This window comes from Chrysemys picta, chromosome 24 (assembly GCF_011386835.1).
Source record: "Chrysemys picta bellii isolate R12L10 chromosome 24, ASM1138683v2, whole genome shotgun sequence".
NCBI lineage: Eukaryota > Metazoa > Chordata > Testudines > Emydidae > Chrysemys > Chrysemys picta.
The window spans coordinates 6,115,500-6,128,903 of NC_088814.1; the positions used below are offsets into that span (position 1 = coordinate 6,115,500).

Genomic DNA, 13,404 nt, shown 5'->3' on the forward strand with positions numbered 1-13,404 from the left:
AGGTAGAACAGCAACTAGCACCACTATAAAGGGGATACACTTAACTATTAGTAATAGACTCTACAACCATAGGCATAAAGTCAGCGTTCTGATTGGCTACCATGCTTTTGCGCCGGAGTGCACCAGCTAAGGTGTTGCAGAGAAATGCATTTTGATTCATATTTTTGTCTTCCCTATCAAGCCACTCGACACATTTCTAGAGACCACAGCATTTCTTGCCGGATTACAGTAATGGCTGTCTTACTGCACCCTGCTAGGCACACACTAATGATCCAGAAAATGCACTAGTGGCTAAACATTATGCCGCAGAATGATCTAATATTGACAAAAGATGATGATTGTGTTGTTCTCTAAGAATTAATTCGCAACAAACGCGACGAAAGGACCACCCGATCTGCCGTAGGCGTCTGAATAACTGCGATCCCGCTAATTTAATTTGTAGGTGGAAATAACACAATAATGAATTATTATACAACAATGAATAATTCGCTTCATAATATGAACTAATTTTCACATGAAGAACAACGAAATCTTCCCTTGAAATGTTAACCTTTCTCTGGCTATCCAGGTGCCTTTTCGACCTTAGTTTGTACAATAAGAGCAAATCCATATAACGAGTATTTTACAGACTTGGATCTTATGAAAAGAAAATCCCTATGGGAATTGTGAGGAAATGTCCCAGTGCAGAAAGCTAAAAGGATTTTCAAAAGAGTGTGGATAGTTTTTAGGTGCCACCGGACTCCTCCTTGTTTTTGTGGCTACAGACGAACACGGCTACCCCTCTGATACTTGATTCAAATAGAGTAATGTGTTGGGTTTTTACAACATGAAATAATGGCCTTTACCCCCCAAAAAATTCTTTTTTCTTTCTTCGTGGTGTCTTTCCTGGGAATTCCTTACACTTCCAGGAGCACCTAAGGCACCAGCTATTTCTGAGGGTCTAAGTTTTAAAATGCCACTATTCAGGCTACAACTTCCAAAGAAAGCAAGTCTTATTTGCCCCGCGGAACGAATCGTACAGCCCGCCGCCGCCTTTCGCCTGTGTCGCTTTTCCCGACAAAAAAATTATTGCAGACGCAACTATCTGCAGCATAAGTAAGAGGTGCTCCTGTTAACACTAGCCCTCTTTCATCATTGTCTAACCTGTATCAAAGGCAGATTTAAGGGAAACGGGACTGTTTACAAGATCTGACTCTGGTGCAATTGGCTGCATATTTTGGACCCAGTTCGACATCCCCGAACAACCCAGTTTCTTAGAAATAGATGCCCAAGACTGACACAGTAGATTGAAAACATCTTCCTTGGGCGAAAACGCTCATTGATTTCAATGGGAGCTTTCTACATTCCCCCTATCGTTGAATATACTGTGTCCACCATCGACCGATGAAAGAAAATGGCCGACGCCGTCTTGATTTTCATTGTGTATTTGTCAATGACTGTACATTTTAAGATGAAAAACATCCCCAATGTTTAACTGCTCGCAACAAAGAAGATACACCGAGGGGAAATTTGTCCTTGAAATTAACTCGTGTCTTGCTTCTAGCCGTTGCAATGCAGAATGCACACGATACGTTACAATCCTATCTTTCATGTTTATTTTCAACACAGGATCGCCTGCACTTGGAACTAACATGTATTGAATGTTACTTAAGAGCAACCGATTGGCGAACCGTATAGGTGTTCGAATTTGAAAACGGGGGGAAGTGACATATATTTCATTTAGGGTGCGGTCTGCTAAATCGGAATTGGAATCTGATCAATCCGCTTTATTTCCCCTGGATGGTACATTTTAGGCCAGTAACTTGCAGTGGTGTCATTACTTATCAATGCCAATTCAGTTTGCAAACAATATTCTAATTTCTTTGATTTCTTTTTGTTATTCTCCAGCATTAACTTGGGTAGGGGGCATGGATTTGATATTCGGGGTGGAGGAAAAGAGTTGGGTTTTCTCTCTTTGCATTATAACACACTGAAAAGACATTCCCCTGTAAATGTCTTGTTATAACGTTAGTTAGTTTAGTTTCTCTGTGTTCAGATCATTACTGGAGGCAACTTTAAGCGCTTTCTTATTTAAGCTAAACTTATGGGACGATGCTCATCATCATAACACTTAAGAAAGTCAATACCGTTTTATGCTATTGCAAAATAAGTCTACGAAAAAACCGGTTTTGATCTTATTTTACTTTTGTAACTCAACTTGTAAATCGTCGAATAAAGATTTACCTTTGATTTCTCCTGACTGGGTTTGGTTGTGATTCTGTTAGGACTTGCAAAAGGGCTAAACACACACACAGAGCAGTCAGGTTTCTTCTTTAATGGTATCTCTCAAGATGCCTGTGGAGGTCAAAGGAATGTTTACAACATGGAGTCAAGTTCAATGACAAAAACCTCTGTAGCAAAAAAAAAATCCCAACCCCGCCTCGGTGTGCTGTGGGCCTGAACTTGAACAAAAGAAAGGAGCAGAAATCTGGGAATAGAGAAAATACTCTACAAAGATGTTACCCCGTAGGGAAATATTTAATTTTCTGATATCCAATAGTATCCCTGATATTTTTTTAATTAGAAGAAAGAAAGAAAGAAAGAAAGAAAGAAAGAAAGAAAGAAAGAAAGAAAGAAAATAATTGCCCACGTGTGTATGCAAATAACCTTTGGGAAGCACTTCCATGCAGATTTCAAAGATTTAAAATTAGAGAAGAAATTGGACCTGGGCCTTGATATATGAATGAACAGAGAACGTTCCTTACCAGATGTCTCTCTGGATTAAGAATACATATGGAGCCAATACTGCTTTCCCTTTCGCATCCAAGTCTCCCATTGTAGTTAATGGGAGTTTTGGGTGCACCAGCAAGGCGGATCTGCGCCTTCCATGGGTGGGAAAAAAAAAACCCACAGAAATTAAAGTCCGCACAAGCAGCATGGCGATCCCACCATGGCATTGAGTTTGTAAAGAGCACTGAATAACCATGATGACCACTCTCAAGGCTGTGGAAGAGACTGAAAGTAAGTGACCGTTTCAAATGTTTCTGCTGGACGTTAGACGCTTTCCTACTAAAGTCATCTGGGTTTAACATCCTTCGCACGCCTCATTCGTCCCTTTTCTTATTTCGCTTCATCGCAAGATCATTCAATAAGGAAGCGACGCATCTCTCAGTGAGGGCCCTCAACATTTGCAGGGTTGTTGTTGTTTTTTATTTTTTTAAAAGATTCCCTGAGTTTTCCAGTAACTACAGGGGAAGGGGTGTTTTTATTCTCCTCACGTGCCTTTGGAATAGAACCTTTGATTTCAATGGAAGCAGTATCGAGCCCGCGTCATCTCAGTGCGTGCTTCAAATACCGCTTCTCAGATTCTGGGATGAGAGGAATGCAGGAGAACTGTTAGCTTTTAAAACAAACAAGAATCTTGTGCAAGTTCTGGAAACTCAATAAATGAATCTCTGTCCGCTTGCCAGCATGCAGCTGGGGTCCTGTTTTTAAAAGGATCCAAGCTCTACTTTTAAAATAGCAGAACGAAACAACAACAACAATAATAGAACCACAAAATGTTTCTCTGGCGTTTATCTCATTTAAAATTCACACGGAAACAAAATCCAGGGATGGGCCCTGCAAAGCCATTGCTCTCAATGCAAGGCAATTGGGTTTTTCATAAACACTTATATATTTGCGTGTTTATATGCATATATAAAAAATGAAACAGAGTGGGAAAAACATGAAACGATGCCGATAAAATGCAGGCGTTTTCTTGCTATAAAGATGGAAAATTGGTCTTTAAAAACAATCAGTAACAATTATACTAAAGGCTTGTTTGAATTATATATACGAACACATACGTAATTACATATGTAATTATTATAGAATTATGTATTCCAGCTCAGATAATTATCTTAATTTTCACAATATCTAAATTATTTTAGCCTTAATTTGATATTCTAAACTTTATTGTCGGGTTCCCACGCTCTTTTATTGAATTCAACAGCCGAGTTTATAAAACGATGCAGTTTTGGTTCAAAGACTTGAATGAAAGGCTCTGTCGGATGTATTTCCATGAAGTGCGGTATCATTTCTTCTTTTTAAAAGAAGAAACTATTGTCACTGGTGTTTTTATCTGATTTCGGCCGGTTAAATCAGATAAAGAAAAACATAGGAAGCCGTGCTCCGTAGAAAAGAAAATATTTGAACCCGGTATTATTTGAAATATTTTCAAGAAGAGAATTATTCCACTTAAATCGCTCCGTTTTCCTGCAGCGTTAGATGAAGAATATTTTGTCTCCACTTTAAAAAAATCCGGAATGTAGGTTTTGCATTTAGATTTGCAGAACTGGAATGAGCCGCTTGATTTATTTTCATATTTCCTTGTCTCCTGGCTAATGCTCTCGTGTCAACCGCAAAATTCCCCAAACCAAATAAACATTTCCGGAAAAGTGAAAAGCTGTCTGGTTATCCTAGTAACTGAAATACTGGTGAACTTGGGTCAGCAATGGTGCTAGACACCAGGTATCCAAGTGGATCACAAGGTACATTCTTCTCAACTCCAAAATGTGTTGTGGGAGAGATTTGTGTATACACGGAATGCTTAGGAGAATCACCCTAATTTTTTTTTCTTACTCCCCACGCGGATTTTCTTCCCAAGATTCATGTCTGGTCAACAATTAGATGACGAAACAATAATGATCTGTTTCCAAGGATTGGTAGTTCTGTGTTTGTCTTTTCTCCTGGACCCTCTTCCATTTTCCCCTCTAGAACTGACAACTTCTTATTGTGTTTGTCTCTTTTTCTCCCTTTCATATCCCTTGATAACAATTTTGCTCGGGCGTTGTTTTGTTGGGTAGTGGTTTTGTTTTGTTTCCCCCAGCTCGGAGGATCCGGCTCACTCCGTCCCGCCGCCCCAAGTCAAAAAACCTATCTTAAAACGTTTCTTACCTTGCATGTATATGTGTATATGAATGGGCTGGGTAGACCTAACGAACATCAATCACTCTGGCTTGTGTAGGTTTCAAGTTAAATGGGGAAAAATCACCTTTGGCACCCATTTGAGAGAGATCCAGAAAAGTCTTCCTTTTCGGTTTGGGGGGGTGGAAGAAAGGGCATTCATTGTACCTGGAAAATTCTTTTGCACCTTTTTTTAAGTGTTTCCTCCCCCCCCCCTTTTTTTTACAAGACTTCCAAGCCTTTTTTCTGCGCTCGCCCTATAAAAATCTTCATAACTCTCACCCTCCTATTTTTTAAAAAGATCTTTTTGGAAAAATTTCCCCCCCACTGCATTTATTTCGTCTCAGTTCGAAGCGGATGTAACAGAAGATAATAAAGGAGGGGTCAATTCAGAGTGGTATATTTCAGGCGTGGAGGGTCCTGTGGCACCTTTAAGACTAACAGAAGTATTGGGAGCATAAGCTTTCGTGGGTAAGAACCTCACTTCTTCAGATGCAAGAAGTGCATCTGAAGAAGTGAGGTTCTTACCCACGAAAGCTTATGCTCCCAATACTTCTGTTAGTCTTAAAGGTGCCACAGGATCCTCTGTTGCTTTTTACAGATTCAGACTAACACGGCTACCCCTCTGATACTTCAGGCGTGGAGCAACTCGGTTGTATAGAGTCCGGTGTGTGTGTGTGTGTGTGTGTGTGTGTGTGTGTGTGTGTAAAAATATAAACACTAGGATACAGAAGTCCTTGCTCAAAGATGCCTCTTCTACCGACAGTATATGTGCGTGGGTGGGTTATAAACCACACAAGTTCTTGCATGAAGGAGACCCTTGTACAAACCTTATGTGTGTTATGGAATACATCAGGCATTTCTCTAAGGACCCCTCTGATACAAACAGGTAGGCAAATAGCCCATTGTTCGAAACCAAACCCTCGCGTGACCTCCACCATATTGTACCGTGCGCTTCTGCCGAATCTATTTGCATTGAATAAATTACAGCAACCAGTTCATTAAATCACTATGTTTGTCTCGCCAACTGAGATCTCAGACTAGATATAAAAGCGAATATACCTGAATGCAAATTTCGGAAGATTTCTAGCGCTCTCCATGCCCCAGAAGTACAGAAATGATTGAACCCATTCTGCGCTTAGAATGGATCCTAAATCAAATATTAATGAAGCCGGGGATAATGCTAATGTGATTTATTGCATTATTGCTCACGGTGTTTTGGTTTGTTTATTTTAGATTCCGGGGGGTGGGGGGGGGAGGAAATATATGATCAATGGGTTTAATCCTGTAATATACCTAGAAGAAACCTTCAGGATATGCATCTCTTTCCAAACATACGTAAAAGTCTCGATTTCTTCTAGTTAATTGATTAGCCAAGAGCGATTCCAGACGCCAGAAGACCAGACAAAAAATTGGGGTTTCTAAATTTAACTCACGGGGCCAGTGATTTGGTTTGTTGATTCTCTGAACCCCATTGTTTCAAGGTATTCGAAATATAATTCCCAGCCCATTGTTTGTCTCTAGAATGTCAACGGCACCCAACGCCTTAACTGGAAGCAAGCGGATTGCACAAATGTGGCTCAGAACCATGCCTGTATACCAGCTTCCATCAAATGCATTTTCTGCCTTATTCTTTACTTTTTTCTTCCGTCTGTCTTGCAAGCCAGTCAGCAATTCTTTTTCTTGTGCAGCCCCGCTTCTGCCCTGCCCAGAAATCGCTCTGCGTGACCTGCTCGCTTGTGATGTTTTGTAAGTAACAAAGGAAAGTGCTGGTAAATTGGGATTAAATTCATTCGCTTCAGAGAGACAAAATAAACCACCATGAAGCCCATATCCTGATGGCTGCACTGCATTCTCCAGTAAATCAGATTCTGATCTCATCCGGAGTTATTCCGGATGTACATCTGGGTAACTCAGAGCAGAATCTGGACCGAGGCTAGCAGCAAAGCACTCCGGATTCCAGTGTCAACAGAGCCCTAGTGTCAATATTTCAGATACCAAGTTAGAGATCTGCTTGGCCTGCTCATTCATCGCTCTGGAAATGGGCTGATGTTTAAACACTTACTTCTATCTCTATCCTGATATACCAGGGGAGAGAGAGAGAGAGATGTTTCATAGATTCATAGATTCATAGATTATAGGACTGGAAGGGACCTCGAGAGGTCATCGAGTCCAGTCCCCAGCCCGCATGGCAGGACCAAATACTGTCTAGACCATCCCTGATAGACATTTATCTAACCTATTCTGTATTTGTGTGTAGGTATTTGTTTTGTATATGCCTGTGTATCTTTTTAGGTCTATGTCTGAAAGTGTTTGTGTGTACGTGGTTTTAGGTGTATGGCTGTGGCTTGTTTGTATCAGAGGGGTAGCCGTGTTAGTCTGAATCTGTAAAAAGCAACAGAGGGTCCTGTGGCACCTTTAAGACTAACAGAAGTAGTCTTAAAGGTGCCACAGGATCCTCTGTTGCTTGTTTATATGTTTGCATGTTTCTGTGTATGTGATTGTGTGTGGATGTATGTGTGGGTCTCTCTCTCTCTCTCTCTCTCTCTCTTTGTATATATATTTGTATATATATACACAAAGAGAGAGAGAGAGAGAGACCCATTACATATATATATTTGTATGTCTGTGTGTAATTGTTTGTGGGGTTTGTGTGTATGTGTGAGCGCGCGAATACAGATTCCTGCACCAGGAATTTCCACAGGGTTGAGATTTCTTATTTTTTGTCCCCAGCACGCCCGATAAGAGAAACTCAGACCTCGAAATAGACAAATAAAACATACAGACACTATGAGATGGGCACTGCACTCTGGATTTTACAAGGCAAGACCTCATGACACCTTTTACACTAGCAAACAGAAGATGGAGCTCTTGGTCTTCTAATAAGCAGGCGCCTCTTTAACACCAATCTCTAAACGTCTTCTGATCCTAGGAGGCTCTTTCCTAATTATTCGTGGGGGGGGGGGGTGCTTAGAGTCAAGGTCACTGCTGCCTAATGGTGTAGGGAACTCGGTCTCAGAGGTCAAAGTTAAGGGCTGAGTTATTGTGGCTCAGAGAAGGCCCCTCCCACTCGCAGCTGGGAGCCCCACCTCTGGAGAGTTGAGAGAGACAGCCATTTGCTCCTCCCCCCCTCCCAGCCATCAACCGTTCCCTCGATCATCCATATCATAGCCGTCTCTAGGTTACGCCCATCAATACTGAATGAGCAAGAGAGTTTGATCACACCCAGCCCCTCCCCCCCCATCCACCTATCACACCTGGACTCTCTCCCACCAGCCACTCGTGGAAAATAAGATGTCACAATCTTGTTTGGGTTTTTTGCTTGGGTTTTTTTCCACCCTCAACATTCACTCATTCCTGGGAGTCAGGGGGTGGAGCATACAAGTAGACTATGCTGTTATACTGACATGTGTAAGAGCAGGGGGGAAATACAAGCACTGGGGAAATAGATTAATTATTACTAATTGCAACACAGATTGAGAGAGAGAGAGAGAGATTTCTGCCCAATCTATTAACCCTACGCTTTATATTTATGGGACTGCACTTATGGTATTTCCCTCGAGTCAGGGTTCACAGAATGAAGATGATGGCATCTTGTAAATATGAGAAATACAACGTCAAAAGGAACAGGAGTACTTGTGGCACCTTAGAGACTAACAAAGGAAGAACAAAGGGAAGCTGTTAAACAATGGTCTGTCATTATTTAGGATACACGCGGTGAGTTGAGTGGTTAGGGCTTTCCCCAAAAAAAAAAAAAAAAAAGTGTACAGGACATTTTGTGTTTGATTCGCCTTTACATAAAACGAAAGGGCCAGTCGCTAGAGTCAAGTTCAAATACATCTGTGGTGGAGGAATCATTTCTGGAAGCTTCTTCCTCTAAATACTGAAAAGATTCTGTATGATATACTTTAAAGAAAAAAGCAATTCATATACCAGTTGCCTCTCTGAAATCGCCCCCCTAACCCTAACAGATAAAATAAACGTACAAGTCTAGCAATATTATTTCACTATGTTGTTATAGGCCTTTTTTACAAGGTCTCACATTATCTGACACTGGTATTATACTCTCTGAGCTGTGGTGCAAGTGAAGTGTCTGGTATTATACTGGAGATCCTTTCAGCATATGGTATCAAATGTACGAATATGCCAGGATATTATGAAGAACTGGGGAGCGGAAATGGGTATGTATAAATATATACATATAGTACACAACTGTATCTGTACGTATGTCCGTATACATATATACATAGAGTTGTGTGTATGTGTATCTAAATAAACGCACTAATATATTTAGATTTCAGAGTAGCAGCCGTGTTAGTCTGTATCCGCAAAAAGAACAGGAGTACTTGTGGCACCTTAAAGACTAACAAATTTATTTATTAGAGCTTATGCTCTAATAAATTTGTTAGTTTCTAATATATTTAGACGCACTCATGTATGCACATACACATATATACAAGCATTTATGCACACATACATTATTATATTACATACATTTGTGTGTATAAATGTGTGTACATACGTATGTGTGTACATATATATGACAAACATAATGTATGCACATGTGTATATATACATGCCTTGTACACACATATACATATATACGCATGCATACATATATCATATACATGACTATATATACACGACTATAAATATATATTCAGTCATGTGTCTTTGTATATAAGCATCTATATGATATATATATATATATATGCATAAACGTGTGTATGTATACATATAGTTGTATATATAGTTGTGACTATATATATAGTATATGTATAGTTGTATATATAGTTGTAACTATATATATAGTGCATATATATATAGTTGTATATATACACACTTGAGTATTATATATATTCAGTAGTGAGTGTATTTATATAGAAGCATATATATGAATGCAAACGTGTATAAATGTGTATGTTCATATATACGTCTGTATATATATATTCAGTCACATGTGTGTATTTATATATAAGAATATATATATATATATATCAGACTGTAGTTTATAAGGCTAGTTTGCTCCTGACACTTAAATCTTTAAGAAATTGTTAAAACTATTCCCTTTAAAAAAGCCGCAACTCCACAGCTGAGGAGTTTGCAATCTACCGGGCGAGTTCGGTGCACACGCTGAACGAGACGCCATCCAGAGCCTTCTTACGCATTTGGAATTTATTAATTCGGTTCATTGAGGCGGTTTTCTAAAGCGCTCTCGGGAACGGAGCCCCTACAAGGAGACAGCGATAGCGAGACTATGACGTTCATGTGGCACTATAAGGCAAACCGGTAAACCGCACACCCTCCGTTACAGCCAGACGGGGTCACGTCGCAGCTTCCTAAATCATCGGCATTTACAGACGGGTTTAACTTATTAAAGAATCAGCAACAAGCAACAAGCGCGTCCTTCGCCTGGATTCACTGGGAGGGAGCTGGCGGGCGTGGGCTAGGGGTGTGTGTGTGCAGATAAGTCAAATGTCCAGGGGATGATCCCCCCCCCCATTGTTTTTTTCTTTACATCTCAGGTCCACACAGATCCGAAAGGGGAGCCGGGGTGGTTGTGTTGTTACGGTAGTGTTGTTGTCCTTGTTACTTCACGGGATACTGCTGGTTTTGACCTTGGCCACCACTTTCTTCTCTTTCACCCTCCTGTTCTGAAACCAAATGGTGATCTGTCTCTCCGTGAGGTTGGTGGTGGCGGCGATCTTCCTCCTCTTGTCCTTGGTGATGAATTTGCTGCTGGCGTATTCCTTCTCCAGCTCCTTCAGCTGCCCCTTGGTGTAGGGAATCCGCTTCTTGCGACCCCGGCGGAAGGAACAGGCGTCCGGCGGCGGCTGGCCCACATCTGAGCGCGGAGAAAGAACAGAGCTTAGAGCCGGGGATAAAGACTGGCTGAACGCACGGGGGCCGGGGAAACAGACAAGAACGCTGCATCTAGGGCGTGTAACTGACCAACGCCAACATCCCCCCTTTAGTTATTTCTCCTGGATAAAGTGGCCAGGACATGCCTGAACCTACTGAGGCGGGCTGCCCAGAGAAATCTCGCTCGCCAGTCGAGCTACCTGCTTTTACTTTCAAATATGGCTCCTTTTCTCTTCTATCCCATTTTAGTGGGCTGCCTGCTCTCAATGGGGACAACAAAGCGCCCTTTTATTTGTCTAGAACAGGGGTAGCAACCTATGGCACGTGTGCTTTGGCACGAGAGCTGATTTTCAGTGGCACTCACACTGCCCAGGTCCTGGCCACCGGTCTGGGGGGCTCTGCATTTTAATTTAATTTTAAATGGAAGCTTCTTAAACATTTTTAAAACCTTATTTACTTTACATGCAACAATCGTTTAGTTATATATTATAGACTTATAGACAGAGACCTTCTAAAAAGGTTAAAATGTATGACTGGCCCGCCAAACTTTACATCAGAGTGAATAAATGAAGACTCGGCACACCGCTTCTGAAAGGTTGCCGACCCTTGGTCTAGAATGATTTCGGCACAATTAAATGACCCTTCCCTGCTTTTTTAGTTAAAAAAAAAGTCAAATAAGTTGCAATGCTCACTGCTGGAACTGAAATCACATGAATACCTATTTACTCGCTTAGATTTGTGGCCTATTCCAAAGTATATGCTTGACTCTGTGTGTGTGGATAGATAGATAGATAGATAGATAGATAGATAGATAGATAGATAGATAGATAGATAGATAGATAGATTATTCCTATTCAGACATGTACCTTGCAATATGGGGCATTTTAAGTACACACACACACACTTAGAATGCCCCATATTGCAAGGTACATGTGTGAATGGGAATAATCCACACAGACACACACACTTGCTTAGATTGTGGCATCTTGCGGAGTGCATTCTTGCATCAAAATAATACCGATGCGTTTACTTGCTTATACTGTGCCATGCTGCAGAGAACCTTCTTAAATCGGAATCAATCCTGGAGTCTATTTATTTGCTATTCACATAGCTGAATTTGCGTATCTTAAATCGACTCCCCCCTGTAGTGTAGATGTACCCTGTCAGACCGCGCTCGGTGTGCCGAGTTCTGGGCATCATTACAGCAGAATTCTATCGGTAGCCTTCTACTGGTTTGGAGTGTGACATGTTGCCACGGTACATCCCTGACCTGGAATATCCACATCTGAAAACTTCTCTACAGATCCCTTCCTCGTTCCACCCTAGAGCAACCATTTCAGCAAAGTCACCTGCCTGGCACATCCGTCTACCTTAAAGCGCCTTAAGCCGAGAAAGCAGGGCAAGGGGTTGGGGACATTACCTGCAAAGGCAGATTTCCAGAAGTGCCCAGCCTGGCTTTGATCTTTGGGGCAACACATCTGGCTGTTCCAGCCGCCGGTTAAAGCCCACGGCTGGTGGTAACTGTCCACGGGTAAAAGTGTCTCATGCCTAGGCTCTCCCGGCCCACCTATGGTCTGAACTACAGAAACGTCCAGGTAGCTAGCCCTGGGCTGGTACGGGCCTGCGTAGCCGGGGTAGAAAGCCAACTCTGTCGGTCGGGTCTGGTAGTCATCAGCCGCCGCTGGGGTGTCCATATATTTATCCGCAGAGTAGCTGGACTGGGGGCAAGGTTTGAGGGCGCTCCTGGCAACCCGGCAAGAATAATAACCGCTCCCGAAATATCCATAAGGTAAAGGCGGGGTGGTGGAGGAACTCTGGGGGATAGCAGGGCACGGAATGCATTGCTTGGAGGGCTCCCCGGGGCCTGCACCGGGAACATCCAGGGTGGAGTACGTAGAGCCCTGCATCAAGGCAGGAGGAGGGGGCCCTCCTAAGGCAGAGTGACCCACCAGATTCCTGCACTGGCTTGTGGCAAAACTGCCCGCCCCCATGAGCCCCTCCATGCTCTTGGTGCTTTCATCCAGCTCCCCGGCGCTCGCGAAAGTCCCAGGGTCCATGCAGCGAGGTTTGCAGGCCGGTGCATTGGTCAGAAAACACTCAGCAGCATTTGGGCTCTGGGAGGGAGGGCTCCTAATCTTTTTAAAAGGCTGGGAACTGCAGAGGAGGCTGCATTTCCTCCAGCCAACTTGCTCTGACGCAAACTACGTGGCCTTCCCCAGCCGAGTTATTCATTGGCTGCCGAGAGCCCGAGGGGGGAAGGGAAGAGAGAAGGGAAGGGAGAAAAAAAACTCTAATAGTCTTATTGCGAAAATGCTTTTATTCCAGTTGTGGGGAAAATAACCCTCTGCACCAGCGACAGGCTAAACAAAGCGGGGGAAAGGGGGGGGGGGAGAGTTTTTGCTTTTCAATCTGCATCTTCCCAAGAAGGAGCGGGGAAAATACGAACATTCCCAGTGCGAAAAATCTAAGACGAAATGGAATTCCTGTAATTCATTGTCTACGTTCTTTCGGGCAGATCTGCGGTTACACTAGAAGCTACACTTTAAAAAGAAACAAGAAAAAAACGATACCTATGCAGGAGGAGACAGAACAATTGTCTGAACATGTTAAGAATTC

General features: G+C 42.3%; 1 protein-coding gene across 1 annotated transcript; it reads right to left on the reverse strand.

Annotated features, from left to right (window-relative positions):
* Positions 1 to 10,083: 10,083 nt before the first annotated feature.
* On the reverse strand, positions 10,084 to 12,984 carry HOXB13 (homeobox B13). Its single transcript, XM_005301978.4, has 2 exons — positions 12,209 to 12,984; positions 10,084 to 10,771 (listed from the first exon to the last, which is right to left on the reverse strand). Exons 1-2 carry the CDS (start codon positions 12,843 to 12,845, stop codon positions 10,521 to 10,523), a joined length of 888 nt encoding a protein of 295 aa, XP_005302035.2. The 5' UTR covers positions 12,846 to 12,984; the 3' UTR covers positions 10,084 to 10,520.
* Positions 12,985 to 13,404: the final 420 nt, after the last annotated feature.

Excerpts from the sequence above, each read along its gene's own strand:
- HOXB13 (XM_005301978.4), bottom strand. The coding sequence starts at position 12,845 with ATGGACCCTGGGACTTTCGCGAGCGCCGGGGAGCTGGATGAAAGCACC. Across the intron at positions 10,772-12,208 it reads CTGGAAATCTGCCTTTGCAG|ATGTGGGCCAGCCGCCGCCG; the intron begins GTAATGTCCCCA and ends CTCCGCGCTCAG.